General features: G+C 41.9%; 1 protein-coding gene across 1 annotated transcript; it reads left to right on the top strand.

The window, feature by feature from the left end:
* Window positions 1-2,792: 2,792 nt before the first annotated feature.
* Window positions 2,793-4,175, top strand: LOC127034586 (uncharacterized). Its single transcript, XM_050923559.1, has 2 exons — window positions 2,793-2,950; window positions 3,634-4,175. The coding sequence occupies exons 1-2, from the start codon at window positions 2,798-2,800 to the stop codon at window positions 4,126-4,128; spliced, it is 648 nt and encodes a 215-aa protein (XP_050779516.1). The 5' UTR covers window positions 2,793-2,797; the 3' UTR covers window positions 4,129-4,175.
* The last annotated feature ends 12,733 nt before the right edge of the window (window positions 4,176-16,908 follow it).

The following is a 16,908-nucleotide window of genomic DNA, read 5'->3' on the forward strand; positions in this document are numbered from 1 at the left end:
CAATGGAAATCAAAAACACTGGAGCAGACCTTCAGTTGAAGTAAATCGTCATAGTCCCATTGACTTCAGTGGACTTACAACAGAGAGAGTGAAGCAGTTAATATTTTAATATTAGACAATGTTTTATTTTTAGCAGAACAGCTATGTGACAGACCAGTCCTTCTTTCCCTTCAATGGTTTCAGTTAAAAGATCCTCATTTTCTTGAGCACAGTCACTGGTTAATTTGCTTCTTCCTCCCCATAGTCTTCCTTTCATTTTGGTTTTGGAGGACAAGAGTGTCCGAGAGCATCATTCTTCCATTGTCCTCCTTAAACGTGCTCAGAACATTCAGTGTTTTTTAAAAAAATATAACACTGACTAGTTCAAAAAACATTTTATTTTATTTTTTGGTGGAGGATGGTTAAAACCAAGACACTAATTACCCAGAACAGATGCAGGAAGTTAGATTCTGATGATGTGATCAGATGCAAAAGGAGATGAAACACACTCATCAAAGAGAAGGGAAAACGATGCATTATTCCCACAAGAAAGGGATTTGATTTGGTTGCCTTTTAAACTCAAGTGCTGAAGCCGAAAGAGCTAAAACCCAGTTTCAATAAGCAGAGAGAAACATCTGGGATGGGGGATGGTCCAGGAATATGTAATACATGGAGGAATTAGGGAAAAGCCCAATATCAGCATCAGGGAAAAATCAAGAGCAGATACTCCCCAAGAAAGGCTGAATCAATGGCAACCATCTAGTGCTGATGTTTCAGAGGTGGCTGCAAAGAATACACCTGGCCAACATAACAAATGTTACACAGCACTAGAGACTAAATTGAAGGTCTTGGTCTCCTCGCTGGGAGCTGTAGCAAATTCAGTTCTCTGTGGCTCAGCCACAGAGGAGGACTTGTAATACCCACTGAGCAGCGTGTTATATGTATACCCATTACACGGGCAAGTCCAGTAACTCAATGCACAAGTAAGATCTCACTCGTATGTGTATTTATCCATTTACCCATGGCATTTCCTCATTTGCACACACCTCTGTGGGTTTTACATGTACATTTGCTTGCACATTTCCTTGGTAGCTGTAACTTCTATAGCCAGGTTTAAAAATTTGACCCTTTAAAATAGGAAGATGACTTGATCTTATACTTAATGTAAAGCACATGCCTTGGGGCTGCCCTGATTCAAGGCCTGTGGTATTGAGAGTCATGGGAAGATGCAGAGCAGTTAAATTTGTAACTACATCTGTAAAGACATTGACCAAAGCCTGGAGGAATTAGTTGTAAATTTCATGTCATATGCAACAAACACTCAGCAACATTGCTACTGATTCCCATAAAAGAGCTGAAGAATTATTAGCTGGATTATGTTAACACAAGGATAGTCTGTGGTTACATGTAAATAAGAATGCCACCAAATATTTTAGTAAGAAATAAAAATAACCAGAGCTTTAAAGCACTACCACCGAAGACACAGCTAGATAAATACATGCACCCAGCTTAATTTAACTTCAGACAGAGAAAGGCCACATTTTTGTTATTTAAACAGCAAGAAAAGGATTAGACATATAAGTGTTCCCCACAGCCATATCACCTTCAACTGAATTCTTACAACCCTGTCTACTTAACACTCAGCCTTTGCACCACATGTCAAAAAAATAAGAAGCTCCCCCTTGACAGAGATCCATCCTACCAAATAAAGTTCTATCTTCATGTTCCTATTCCAGAGAGAAAAACCTGCTAAACTTCCTTCCCCTCCAGTAAATACCTGAACCTAAGTCTCCTGGACACCTAGTTACATGTAAATAACATAATAAAGTCTTTACATTTGCCATGGCTGCTAGGGTCACCCACACTCACAAAACAGTCCAACTGCAAACATAAAATTGAACATTTGCCCCTTTATGAGCTCCACAATAACCTCAGTCCCAGAACCAAAATATACACTATATGCAACCTCCCCACCCCATCAGAATAAGCATTTTAGCACAACCATGCAAGAATGATCTCTGCCCCTCCATCTTGACATCAGTCTAAGGACAGTGTCAGGGCAGGTCCAGACTAGAGCTTTAAATCGATTTTAAGAGCTCTAAATCGATTTAAAGCTGTAACCGTCCACACTACAGAGTGCATAAAATCGATTTTAAGGGTCCCTAAAATCGATTTTGGAACTCCATCAAAACGAGAGGAGTAACCCCAAAATCGATTTTTTAAAATCGATTTTATGATAGTGTGGACGGCCATCGAAGTTAATGGCCTCCGGGACGTATCCCACAGTGCTCTAGTGGCCGCTCTACACAGGTAAAGGTACTCTTCTGCTGGCCAGGTAAACAGGAAAAGCCCCGGGAAGTTTGAAATTCCATTTCCTGCTTGCACAGCGTGGAGCTCTCAGCAGCAGAGAGAAGAATGCAGTCTCCTGAAAATAGGAAAAGAGCTCCAGCATGGAGCACACAGGAGTTACTCGATCTGATAGCTGTATGGGGAGAAGAGTCAGTGCTTTCAGAACTGCGCTCGAGCAGACGAAATGAGAAAACCTTTGAAAAAATTTCTAATGCCATGCGGGAGAGGGGACATACCAGGGACTCGTTACAGTGCCGAGTGAAAGTGAAAGAGCTCAGACAGGCGTATCAGAAGACCAAAGCAGCAAAGGGCAGGTCAGGCTCTGCCCCCAAAACATGCCGGTTCTACGACGAGCTTAACGCAATATTGGGGAACAGCGCAACGACGAACCCCCCCTTGTCTGTTGATTTAGAGGTGGGCGTTGTGATTCCTGCAACTACGGAAGATTTATTTGATGACGATGATCAGTATGATGAGGACCAAGAGGAGGAGGCTCCAGCAGAGAGCACAGAGCATTTTATCCCCCCAAACAGCCAGGATCTTTTCCTCACCCTTACTGAGGTTCCCTGCCAGCCATCTCAAGGCAGTACTCCAGAAAATGAAGCTGAGGGACCGTCCTCTGGTGAGTGTAATTTTTTTTACTAAAAGCTTCGGTTTACTGTAAGCCTTTTTTAATGGGTGCTTCAAATCACTACCTGTACTTAGAGTCACTGACCAAGTAGATTAAAAACCTTTCCTAAAACAGTGACCCATGAGGTGGTTTTTAGAAAAGTCTCCATTGTAACAGGGTGGATTCATCCTGCTTGTTGGGGGAACGCGAGAGCAAAGCAGGGAAGGAGAGTAGTTTTGCCGCGGTTTGCTCTCGCGTTCCCCTAACCACCCAGCAAACCGCAGGCAAGGAGACCTGCTTGTTCGGGGACCGCGAGAGCAAAGCAGGGAAGGAGAGTAGCTTTGCCGCGGTTTGCTCTCGCGTTCCCCTAACCACCCAGCAAACCGCAGGCAAGGAGACCTGCTTGATTACCAGGACAATCTACTACAGGGATTACTAGCCATTATTAACTTAACATTTTCTCCGGACACGGTCTGTGTGCTCCCCTGACCTGCGTCTGAGCAGAACTCTCTGTCCTCAGCCACAAGCAATAAGTATTAAATGAATCCTAAGGTGACCTTGTGGTAAAGTAAAATGTTCCAGGTTCGGTAACAAGCACAGGTCAGTGAGGAGAAAGACTGTATGCATGGTTGTGTGAAATGTGTCTCTTATGATTCTTTTATCACTCTTTCCAAACCCCACCCCCCCACACACAGCTGCACATTTCTCTAGCCTCCCTCTCGCTTCTCATCTACGTGGGGGGGGGTATCATAAGAAGACTGAGGAAAAGGAGGACGCGTGAGGACATGTTCACCGAAATTATGGCAGTAACCCGTACAGAGAGAGCTCAGCAGGGAGACTGGAAACAATTGGTCGCAAAGTACAGGGAGGCTGCCAGTCAACGCGAAGACAGGAGGGACCAACGCGAAGACAGGAGGGACGCCAAAAATGATGTCAGGTGGCAGGAAGATCAGCGCTGGCGAGCAGCAACTCTGGATCTTCTTCGTGATCAGACTGACATCCTCCGCGATATGCTGCAAGAGCTCCGTGGTTTCAGAATGCCCCTACAGCCCGTGTATAACCTCCCTCAGTACTCACCCTGTCCCACACCTTCCAGAACCAGGCGTGTAAGAACGCGTGGGGGAAGGCTCTCTGCACCAGCCCCCTCCACTGCTGCGGACACTCCAACCAGAAGGCTTTCATTAGATTGAAAAGCCCTTTGTGTCCTGTTTTTTCCCTCCTCTAATGATCCAAACTTCTCCCACGGCACCTTTGCCTATTCTTACTCTCAGGTCATGCTATTAAGGCAGTGTGACTGTAGTTTGGTAATGAACTAAAGCAAGCAGCTTTGGAAAGCTGCACGGAAGCTAGTTATCAGCATCAGGATTTGACAATTGGGGATATGGGTAATAAAGGGAAAACAAAGAAAGCAGCCATACCGTAACCTGGTCCATGAGAATTCTTTTTCTGTCTTCTCTGATGCACTTTCTTCTTACAAACCTCCCTCCCCCTTCCTCCAAACCTCCCTCGCTCCGTCCCCCATAGAACGCTGAGTTATGAAATTTCATGCACAGTATTGTAACAACAAGCATGATGCTTGATTGATGAAAGGGTCTGATTTTAAATAAAGAACACAATTCTTGTAACAAATAGTAGTAACTTTATTTTCAATAAAAAAGCAGTTAAGGAAGGTTGCAGGTACTGTGCCTAGCAGCAGACGGAAGCAGCTAATGGTGGAGGTAGGTAATAATTGGGAAATACAGAATTATATGTTTTCCAATGGACAGCTCTCGCAAGTAACCTAAGCAAGCAATTGAGGAATGCTGCAGGCAAAGTATCTTGCAGCAGCAACACTGCATAGACGGGGAGGGCAGCAATAAATTGAAAGGAAAATCAGCATTCAAACTGTACCCTGGCCCATGAGGAAGCTACTTTTCAGTGCTTCTCTGATGCGCACAGCATCCTGGTGAGATCTTCTAATTGCCCTGGTGTCCGGCTGCGCATAATCAGCGGCCAGGTGGTTTACCTCAGTCTCCCACCCCGCTATAAAGGCCTCCCCCTTGCTCTCACAGAGATTGTGGAGCACACAGCAAGCAGCAATGACAAAGGGGATATTGGTTTGGCTAAGATCTGAGCGAGTAAGAAGCGTTCGCCATCTCGCCTTAAGCCTGCCAAATGCACATTCTACCACCATTCTGCACTTGCTCAGCCTGTAATTAAACAACTCCTGAGCACTGTCAAGGCTGCCTGTGTATGGCTTCATTAGCCAGGGCATCAAGGGGTAGGCTGGGTCCCCAAGGATAACTATAGGCATTTGGACATCTCCAACTGTTATTCTCTGATCAGGGAAGTAGGTCCCTTGCTGCAGCCGTTTAAACAGTGTAGTGCTCCTGAAGACACGTGCGTCGTGAACCCTTCCTGGCCATCCCACGTGGATGTTGGTGAAACGTCCCTTGTGATCCACCAGGGCTTGCAGAACCATCGAAAAGTACCCCTTGCGGTTAATGTACTGGGCACCCTGGTGTTCCGGTGCCAAAATAGGTATGTGGGTTCCATCTATGGCCCCCCCCACAGTTAGGGAATCCCATTGCAGCAAAGCCATCCACAATGGCCTGCACGTTTCCACGAGTCACAACCTTTCGAAAGCAGGCAGCTTAATGATTGCTTTGGATACTTCCAGCACAGCAGCCCCCACAGTTAGATTTTGCCCACTCCAAATTGATTCCCGACTGACCGGTAGCTGTCTGGCGTTGCAAGCTTCCATATGGCTATTGCCACTCGCTTTTCCACTGTGAGGGCTGGTCTCATCCTGGTATTATGCCGCTTCAGGACAGGAGAAAGCGAAGTCACAAAGTTCAAAGAAAGTGCTCTTACGCATGCGAAAAGTTCCGCAGCCACTGCGAATCGTCCCACACACTGCAGGACTATTGCGGTCCCACCAGTCAGTGCTTGTTTCCCGTGCCCAAAAGCGGCGCGGAACGGGTTAGAACCTCACCCATAACCCGTCAGGAGCTCCAACGTGCAGGGGCCCGGGGAGTCAGAAAACTCGTTCTCCAGTTCGTCATCGATGTCGTCCCCGCATTCAAGCATTCTCTCTGTGCATTTCTGCATCATGGGTCAGCAGTGATAGAACGAGAATGCGTGAATTATTTACAGCATTCGCGATCAAGGACAAGAGCAGACCTGGATCCATGCTTGCTGCAAAATGGCGTTTCCCTCACTGCAGCCAGTAAAAACAGCGCGAACTGACTGTGTGCCGTTTACAGGAAGGGGGGGGGGCTGTACCAGAACCACCCAGGACGGGGGACTTTGATCCCATCATGCACTGGGCTAGTAACCCATAATTCCAAAGGGCAGGGACCCGTGCAGGAACTGTGGGATAGGTACCCAGAGTGCAACGCTCAGGGAAAAGATGGACGCCAGGGAACATGGACGCTCAACATCGATGTAAGTAGCCCTAGTGTGGACGCGCAAAATCGATTTTATAAAGCCTGCTTTATAAAATCGATTTTAATAAAATCGATTTTACCCTGTAGTGTGGACGTGGGCTCAGAGTAACCCAGTAGAGAAACCTTAATCACACTCCTCTGCTTCTTAAGCCTACATCTTTCTCCCATCTCTTCCTTCTGCCAATCCGGACTCATGTCTCCCAGACCTCAAACATCCAGATAGCAGACTGGGACTTGTTCATAGCAAGTCACCTGATGCCTCCCCATTCCAGGCTGACCCCCTGTTTGCTCCAAGCAGCCATATTACCTGGAGGCTGATGTGATTGAAAATAAGTTGGTAAGTCTGTTCCCAAAGAGACTGGGAATGACTTTTCTCTACTATGGAAGAATATTTGGTAGGTAGGGCCTAGCAAAGTAATGCCTGGAGCGAGAGATGGGACACAAATTTTATTTTAGGACAGGCTGTCATCTTCTTGGTCATCCATCTGCTCAGAAAACTTTGCCTATAAGATGACACAGACATCACTAACAGGAAAGGGTTAAGACACTGCATGTGGTTCTCCCTCAAAAAAATCTCCAGGCAACGTTGCTCTCTATAAATCTCCTTACTTGCCCTTTTCACCTTTATCCTAGTAATTTAAATACTAAACAGCAGTGTGCTGCTCAAAGCCTCTCCTTAATAACTTTATCTTCTTTAGCAAACATTTGAAATCATTCTGTTCTGCGCTGGAGATACTTTTGGGACCAGCCTGCAGAGATGGGCACAAGAGGAAATGGCTGCTTTGTTACTTTCTCAAGGGGATGCCCTAAAATAATATGTTTGCCGGGGGCCAAGAGCTTTGCCTTCTTCCGGGATGGACTTTGGCATTGCAAACTCCATTGACAGCAGACATTTGTTAGCAGCCATCAGTATATAGACTGATAAAATACCAAAAGGCCTCCGTTATAACAGTTATTTAGGGTGCCACTAAAGCTTTGTACTTTCAACTTCAGTGACAAAAGCTGCACAGTTCCCTCCTGATAACAAGAATGTTTTTCAAGGTTTTATATTTTATGAAAAAAATCAAATAAACTTTTATTAGAAAACTAAAAGCCATTAGAGTGCAAATCAAATTTGTTTACTCAACAGATCAGAAGGTTTGGGATTTAGAATGTACAGATTTTCTCAAAAAACTTTTCTGAAGATCCTAGTACTTTGCCTCTTGCAACGATTCTTTGCTGTTCTCCAATGGAGAACATACCCAGATATGGTGGCTGCAAACAAATATCTCTCAGTATCCTTGGATTTTTCACCTGTATGTTATTTACTGAAACAGTAACATTTGCAGGTTTTGGTTTTTCAAAAAATAAAAAAAGTCAATTTTCCATGGAAAACAGACACCTTCCATAACATTTTTGTCAAAAACCTAATTTTCTAACAAAAAAAGAGATTTGACAGAAAAGTTTCAGCCTTCCCAAACCCAAAGCAACTTGCAAAGAGAAAAATACTAGTTTCTAACCATTTTTGCTTATTTATGAGGGAGTATAGAGGAGACTTCAATTTTTATATTTGTACCTTCCAAAAATGGTCCGTCCCCCCACCACTTGTTTATACCTTAGAAATGTCAGATTTTGTCTACCCTTATGGAAAGACTGGAAACCAATGGGATATTGATATATTACAGGAAAAGAATCGAGCAATTGAGAAGAATGGGATTATTTTTAATTAGACTGTGTAAAATTCTTCTCTTCTCCTTTTAAATAGCTGTTACTGAAAGCAAATTCTTCACAAACACTTGGGAGACCAACTCTCTCTCATTTGCATTTGAAGGTTGACCAAGCTCCCACTCCAGTTCTCCAGCCTCCAATGAATGCTCCAGCAAAAAACTGGGAAGACTTAATATTCATTATATTTCTAAGACAAAAAATAAGTAAACACAACAGTAAAAGCTAAAAGAACAACTTATTTTTGAGAATTAAAAATAAAATTCAGATTTCCTTCTTTATCAAAAGAGCAAATTTTTTTTCCTTCTCAGGTTACCTGAAAAGCAGCCCCTAACCTCAACCAGGAGCGCTGGAGTTAACCCTGTTACATGTCCAGTTCGACAAAAGGGAACTCTTTATAGCCTGGAGAAAACTCTTGTTAGGTAAGGAAACATCATTTCACCCATTTTACACACAGGGAAGCTGAGGCATAAAGAGGCTAAAGTCTGGATTTCAGAAATGTAAAGCATCCACAATTCCAGCAGAAGCCAATGGGAGCTAAGGGTGCGCAGAACCTGTGAAAGTTCTCTCTTAAGTGACTCACCCAAGGCCACACAGATTGTCAGTATCACAGCCAAGATTAGCACTTGAGAGATCCCATCTCTCAGACATGTGCTCCATTCACTCCGCCACACTGCCAATTCCAACAATTAAACAAACCTATTATCATTGTTAATCATTAACTTTTAGTAGTTTGTATCACCACAAATAGTTTTTCCCCTGGGCACAACACTATACAAAAACATTGTTATTTACTCAAAATGATGCTTTCAAATTCTGAGCTGGCAAACGTTTTATTTAGTGAGTGAGTAGAGCATCTGTTTATAGTCCTTTGGGGACAACACTAAACAACCAAGGCTTCATGTCAGGATCAAGCTAATAACAGGGTCCAGACCCCTCCACCCCATAAGCTTTAGGGGACAATGACTTCCAGTGATGTTTACAATTGTCATTCGCTAGCACACAGCAAACAATATGGGGATCTGTTTGGGAAGGGATCCTAAATCTCTGTGGCTCCTGGGTCTCATATATAATCCATCCCTGCTTCATGAATATACAGTTGTGGCTATGGCAAAAGATGTAAATCTGTGCAAGTCACATGAGGCATTTGGTTTCAGGTGTAAGTAATAAAACTCGCAGGCCATTTCCTGTTCAAATGACAAAGCACTTAGGCTTTCACTTGAAGCGTCCCGTTTTTTTTTATGCTGTTTATAAATCAGCCTTTAAATTCACTAAGGAAATGAAGAGGGGCTGGAATGGCAAAGCAGGCTGTACATGTTAAACAGAATAATGCTAGCATGAAGGGGATGAGCAGACACTGTAGGGCAAATAAGGAGGATAGTAAAACAAATTGTTTTTAATTGCTGAGTTTGGCTCTTTGAAAGAAATTGACACAAAACCATCGAACCCCAAATGCATTGCTGGAGATACCCGGGGCGGCTCCAGACACCAGTGCACCAAGCATGTGCCTGGGGCGGCAAGCCGCAAGGGGAAGTCTGCTGGTTGCTGTGAGGGTGGCAGGCCGGTGACTTTCGGCAGTGCGCCTGCGGGAGGTCCGCCGGTCCTGCGGTTTCAGTGGCAATTCGGGGGCAGGTATGCCAAAGGTGCAGGACCCGCAGACCTCCCGCAGGCATGCCGCTGAATCCGCGTTACCAGCGGACCTCCCACAAGCGCACCACCGAAAGCTGCCTGACTGCCGTGCTTGGGGCGGCAAAACACATAGAGCCGCCCCTGGAGATACCCATAGATGTTAGAGAGCATCTTCACATAAAAACACATTGCAAGAACATTAAGGTTCTGAAAAAACACCACTAAGCTTACACCGGACAGACATTGGTAAATGGAGGAAGTTAAGCAACATTTACTTTCTTTTCTTTTTGCTTCCGAGTTCTCCAGATTTGTTGGCACGGCAATATTTGAATTTCTATGGTAGTATCGGATGCAGCTATTCTAATAGGAATGCCCTGAGAGCTGGATATTTGCATTGCACAATATTTGAACTCAGCAGTTAAGAGTTAATTATTTCTGCATCTCTAGCTTGTAATTGGAACACCAAGACTCAGCTCTGGGGCTATGGCTGAGGAAAGCACTGAACTCACCAGGAGGGAGGGTGCAAAAATGACTGATCCTGGGATGGCTGTGTGCTGGACTAATCTCCAGATGCTCTAAATTACACCAGCTGCCAAAAGCCCCAAAGAGGCCTGTGCAGCTTAGGTTGCTGAGGTATAAGGAAGCCCTAAGCACCTCTCACCCCGCCACATCTGGAGTTGAACATCAGGGAGGGTGACTGCATAAGAGCTAGTACCAGAGGATTCTCCTACACCGAGTGATCCTTCCATGGCCAACTATACTGACCTTCCCTTTCTGGTACCCATCCTAGAGGAAGTCCAACACTGACTTTCCCAAACAAGACATCCATCTTGGAAGAACTAGATTACAGTAAAATGTATTGGCTAGATCCTGCTCTGATACATTTAGACTGTTTTTGTACCAGTACTCTTGCAAAAGGCTTGGAGAACTCAGATGTTGCTGTGTCTCACATCCAATATACCATTTCCAATGTGAAATTAAAATGCAAGTGTCTAAATGATAAAACGTTAACATTTGAGCAAATGTTCTACTTGTCCAGCTATGTTAGGATATTGCAAGTTTCCAGAGGTTCTATTCCCATATCTTCCTGAGCATGCTACCACTCTTATGCATTATGCATGTGATACATGGACTTACTGCGACAGTAAATCTCACCTAGCCATGCCCATTCTCTGTCTTATTTTAGCATCTTGCACTTTTACTTTCACTGTCATATTAAGTAGAGCAAAATTACTTCCTGTTACATTCAAGGGACTTGGATAGCTGTCATCCTTTTTCAAATGTTTATTTCACCTGTCAGCATGAAATAACACACGCACAAGGAATATTTTGTTTTTCTTTTACAAGGATTTGGATATGCCATTAAGTATAGCCCTAATTGGGATCCAAAACCCACTCCTGATGCTTCATGCCAATCTGTCACTTTTAGTCTTCATGAATCAAGTATCAGATCTTGCTTCACACTTGAACAACATGGTGTAGAATATGCTTTGTCAGGGAACAGAGGAGACATATTTTACTTCCCTGGTGTTATTCCAACTTTCAGAAGTAAAATTGTAAATCAGTGTGACCCTGGGAATCTCTCAGTCATTTCTAAATAGTTTAAGGAGCCTACTGGGCTTAAGGAACTGCCTTTTGTTTCTTTATTTCTATTCCCATTAACTGAGCCACAATCACAACTCTCCACCTAGTAGAGTAACATGACTCAGTGCAGAAAGAAAGTGAATCATTCTTTGAAAAACCTTATCTTGGGGAAAATTTCTTAGCTGGCAATGCTGAAAATTATAACTATGCTGAACTGATAAATTCTTTAACTACCTCACAGCATTGCAGAATGGTTCCTTTCTTCTGGCTATCCACCAGCTGAAATCATGCTATGATGCAGCATTAAAACAACATTATAGCCTGTATGGTAAATAATCCCTGTCCTCATATAATTATCATGATTATCATGAGAACAAAACTCATGTGGCTGGTTCTGATCTCACATGTGCTGGTTTTACATGATTGTAAAGTGGGAGTCAGTTATATTTGCACCATCTTTAAAACCTGTTTACACTGCTAGAGACATGTAAAATGGCTTGAGTGTAAATGAGAATCAAGCTCATTACTTCCGCTCCAGTTGTAAAATGAGAAACTCAATACCATGGGTCAGGACCTCCAATGGTGTAGTTCCAGTGAGTTCGGAGCAGCTATTCCAATTCACACCATCTGAGGATCTGCCTCTCAGTACTCTTTAATAGCCCTATTCCTTCCCCTTTTCTCTCTCTTTCATTGTCTATTCTTTATATGAATCTATATGTATGGATATGATAAGCCCTAACATACCCATCTTATTGCAACTGGTTGAAAAATGAGAACATGTTCTCAAAAAGTGTCATGAAAAATGTGTTTTTTCTTCAAAATTTAAAATTTCCCATTTTTGTTTGCCAGAATATCAAATTTTGATTTTTTTTTTTAACCAATAAGCTAGTAAGTCAAAAGATTAAATGCCTTTTACGGAGAAAATTTTTATGGAAAATTCATCTCTTTAATTCATCAAAATGTAGACAAGAAATTCATCAAAGAAATCAAAATTCAGAAAATTTCAGCCAGTTCCCTAATGCTAGTGATGGACAGAAAAATATTGCCTTTGAAAACACAATTATATTAACTTTAAAATGTAGCGGATTACAAAAACAAATCTTAATCCTTGTGAAAGTCAAAAATCTCTTTCTCCAGTGTTAGACTTTGCTTCTCAAGTCAAATTCCAGAATCAAACAATTTTCAATTAAACTGATGATAGAATGTCAGTTTTACATTTGGTTTTTTCTGCATAGATCCAAATCCCAAGACTGGCATTTCATGCATTTTGAAACAAATAATTTTCTTGATTTGGGGACTGAATGCTAAATAACACCATGTGGTAAAACACAGTGTTGCCAACTGTCCTGATTTTATCACAAGTCTCATGATGTTTGGTATTTATCTGATATCCCAGATCCTGGAGTCAAGTGAATACATGAGAGTGTCAGCTTCAACTTCAATAAAATAGATTTCCCCGATATTGGAAATACAGGCAGACACAAGCAGCTTTGCTCAGGAGACTAGTCTTGTTGAATTAACACTTGTGAGAAAATTTACTGAAGACCACAATTTTCAGAAGGGCTCAGATCACAGTTAGGCACCAGAACTCAGTATGTTGGGGGCTGGGCATTTTTGAACATCTGGACCTTATTTAGGTGCCTCAGTGGGAGCTGAGCTCTCAGGAAAATCTGGCCCAAGTGCCTATGGATTTTCAGGACTGAAATCTTACTATGGAAATTTGAAGGCATCCTCTGTGTGAAAGGTCCCAATGTAACTTGAAATCACTCTATGTTGCAAATGCAGAGAAGAACTCTTGATTTTGAGCTCTGATTCCAAGAATTTCTATGGAAATTTTTTTGACAAGCTCCAATAATTTGATCTCCAAGTGTTGTATGCAGCAGAACTTTAAGATTACTGTAGCAGTGCCATTCTTTTGTGAAACAAAGCACATTAATTTTAAGCATGTCACACGTTTGTTCTCCAATTATCATCAAAGTTAGAGGACACACAGTTTTAATATTTTAACATTCACAAACATGCTGGAGTGAGTGGAAAAAAGACAGATACTGTGCACATTTGTTATAAAAATGGTTTGAATAGTTGCCCAACAAACCTGACTTTCAAAAGCTTAGCATGCCAGTCAGCTTTACAAAGGTGCAGAATGAAAACTTATTTGTATTACGGTAGTATGCAGAGCTCCAAATAAGATTGGAGCCCAAATGTGCTAGGCACTAAAAACACATAGGCGGAGATGGTCCCTGCCCTGAAGGGCTTGCAATTTCAATAAACAAGACAGAAAATGTGTGGGAGAAATGAAATATTTTATCTCCATTTCACAGTAGAGTAATGAAGGCAGAGATAAATTAAAGGCCTGATTCTGATTACTTTACTTTAGTTTAGAAGCACTTTATTTCACAAGATGTTTATTGCCTTTAGTAGGACTATTTATAGAGAAAAGTACTATTTAACTACCAGTCAAGGTGTAAGCATCTGGACCACAAAGCAAATCAGTGGCAGAGCTGTAATCAGAATGTAAGAAACCACTGATTCTCTACTCCCCTATTCTAACCTCTCGATGATTATTAACTGAAAACCAAATAATAAATAAGAAAGACAAGGAACAAACTCCATGCTTCCTGGAATGTCAATAGTTTCCCAAGGGGAGTGTTGGAAATTACATCACTTGAGTAATTTTAAATTAGACAACACTCTAATAAACCTGCATTGGCACAAGGGTGGACTAGATGATCAGAAAGGTCTTTTCCATTCCTAGTGTCTATCAAAAGACGCTGAAACAATGCGGAATAGCTAGCAAACAAATTTCAAATAGGATATGTTAGTGACTAAAGCTGTAATTTCACCTAAAGAGAAAAAGAAATACAAACAATTCAGGCCCCAGTTGCAAAACATCTAAGCATATGTTTGGCTTTGTTGGAGCTGTGACAATTTAAGGAACTGGCCCACAGTATTTCAGCTTATTCACAAGTATTTCTCAATTCATCTTCAGAATATTCTACATTCAAAACCCTTTCCTATTTTGCCATTATTCAAACACAGGTCTTCATGTTTATCAAGTAGGAATTGATACAGATGGTGATCTTTTTTGTAATTGGTTTTGTAACTAAAAGCTGACATTCTAACCGATTAAATTCTGGTCCCTTAAGTAGCTAGGAGTTGGTTCTGTCTCTGGGAAAGCATCTAAGCTGAAATTATCTGTATAGATGCAGGTTTGGAATATAAGTATTCTGACCTTCTTGAATGTCATAAATGTTTGAGCCTGTATAGGGATCCTCCTATAGCAGAAATTTGAGGGTATCTGATAAATAATCTCCAAATGCCAAAGTCTATAAAGGATAGAAATCCTACAAATGTATTTTCTGCAAAACTTTTCCTTGTACGTTGTACATTTGTGTCAGATCCTCAACGGGTGTAAATTGGCACTGCTCCCTGGAAGTCAATGGAACTGCACTGATTTATAATACCAGCAGAAGATCTGGCCTTTTATTTTAAACCGTATTTGACCAGTTCCAAACCTGTCTGACATCAGCAATATAACTAGCATGCTGCAATATTAATAATAACTAACTATGTTATTTATATAGCCCACAGTATCTGAACACCTCACAGTGTTTAACATATTTAGTCTCACAAAACCCCTGAAAGGTAGGGAAAAAAATCCATTGTACATGTGAGGAACTTAAGCACAAAGATGCTAAGGCCAAGACCTCTGAGGTATTTACTTGCCTAACAAACATTGATTTGGGCCTAAGTGACTTGTGCAAGGTCACACAAAAAAGTTTGTAGCAGAGCAGGGACTTGAATCCAGATCTCTCAAGTCCTTGGATAGTGGCCTAATAACAGGATCAACCCATCTCTCCATTTATTTCTCTAATATTAATTTATTGGTTTGTACCAGAAAGCCCTCTTTGCTTTCTTATCCATTGGCTTCTGAGCAGGGACAGACTGCTTCTCAGCTTTGAAGTGCCAGCCATATTTATCTTGTCCGTAACTTACTGAATGCATCATTATAGAAAACAATGAAATAAGTAGGTGGAATTGAAGGGCCTGATTCACCATTGCTCTGCACTTTCTGCCTCACTTATGCCAGTGTAAATGAAGTATAGAAGGGAATAATTTTACATCTATTTTGCCCTCCCATTGCACAGGTGTAAATGACTACGAAAGGTGCACGGTAACAGAACTGAGCCTTAATATTTCACTTTGAAAACAGCATCAGAATAGAAATCAAAGGTCCTTCTTGTGAACAGCGGAGTTGTCAGAAGAACAATCTGTTCCAAGCTTTATAGATATTGATTTACAGGGTATAATGGTGAAAATTCCATCTTTCACTAATACTGAAAAATTGTATTTAGATATTTAGCACTAGTGTGTTAACCATTTTTTTTCATTTGGTACCAGAATCCTGCAGATTCTGTGGCAATACAGAAAAAAAAAAGGCTTTTATGCAAGTAATATCTGAATGAAAACAAAAGCATTTAAGGAATAAAAAGCTAACTGATATTCCGGATAAAACAAAAGATGATTACTTTCAGTATTTTATTAGGGTTGTGTTACATTAGTAGACATCAGTAGTGCAAGCTATTTGGCCCAGATCATGGGATTTAAACCACCTTTCTCTCCCATCTGTTTTTGTGGCCCTCTGCTCTGTAGGGTGGCCCAAGTCATAAAGCAGAGCCACTCAGGGCCACTTTCCTTCATGTCCAGCTACCCAGGGACCCAAAGGGTCATTCTGGAAGATTCAGACTAGACACCCCAGCCACTGTCCCTCCTTTCTGGATGTGCCCCCTAGGCCAGGAACCAGGAGCAGAAGCGGGGTAGAAACCTCTATGGCTCCTCACAGGGGGATTCTTCCACTGATCAGTTAAAATGTCTTTACGGTTGCTTTGTGTCATGGTGGTAGCATAAAGCAACCTTAGGAGGGCCCAGTACAGATAGTTAAATGGATTTAAGTTACAGTGGGTCATTCAGAAAATATAGTAGTAAAGAAAATAAAAGGAAGCGAAGTTGGTTACATGGGGAAATGGAAGGAAACTGCAAATATTATCTTTGCTACCAATACTATGACTTAGTGAGTTATGCAGGGAGTTCAAAGTCAGGGTTCATGGGTTCTGTTCATGGCTCAGCCACGTAGTCACTGTGTGACAAAGAGAATGTCACTTCATTTCTTGGTGCCTTTTCTGCCTCCCTAGTGTGTAGTGAGGCTTAATTAACATTTGTGGAAATTCTTGGGAATTAAATTTAATAGCAGGATCTGGCATATCCTGTGGTCTTGCAGGGAGCTGGATTGACTACAGTGTTCTTAGCAAGTTGTCTGAAAAAGTTCAAGAAGAAGTTGTCTTGAAAGAAAACATTTTCCCCACTCCCTCCTCGCACCAAGAATCTCTGCTTCTCCAACTGTTCATGTCCTCATTACTGTGTTTAATTAAACTCCGCTCGACTTTGAAATGCATTTCTACAGTAATTCAGAGCATAGTAAAAACTTATGGGAAGTAGATGGAAGAATGCACAAAGCTATTTTAAGACAAACCCAACATAAACAATTTAAATTTACTGTTGTGTATAATTTCACTTTTCTTCTTTTGGCCCTCAGAGCTCCTTTCCCTGAAGCAAGTTGGAAGCACC

Source organism: Gopherus flavomarginatus, chromosome 15, assembly GCF_025201925.1.
Source record: "Gopherus flavomarginatus isolate rGopFla2 chromosome 15, rGopFla2.mat.asm, whole genome shotgun sequence".
In the NCBI taxonomy this organism is placed as follows: Eukaryota; Metazoa; Chordata; order Testudines; family Testudinidae; genus Gopherus; species Gopherus flavomarginatus.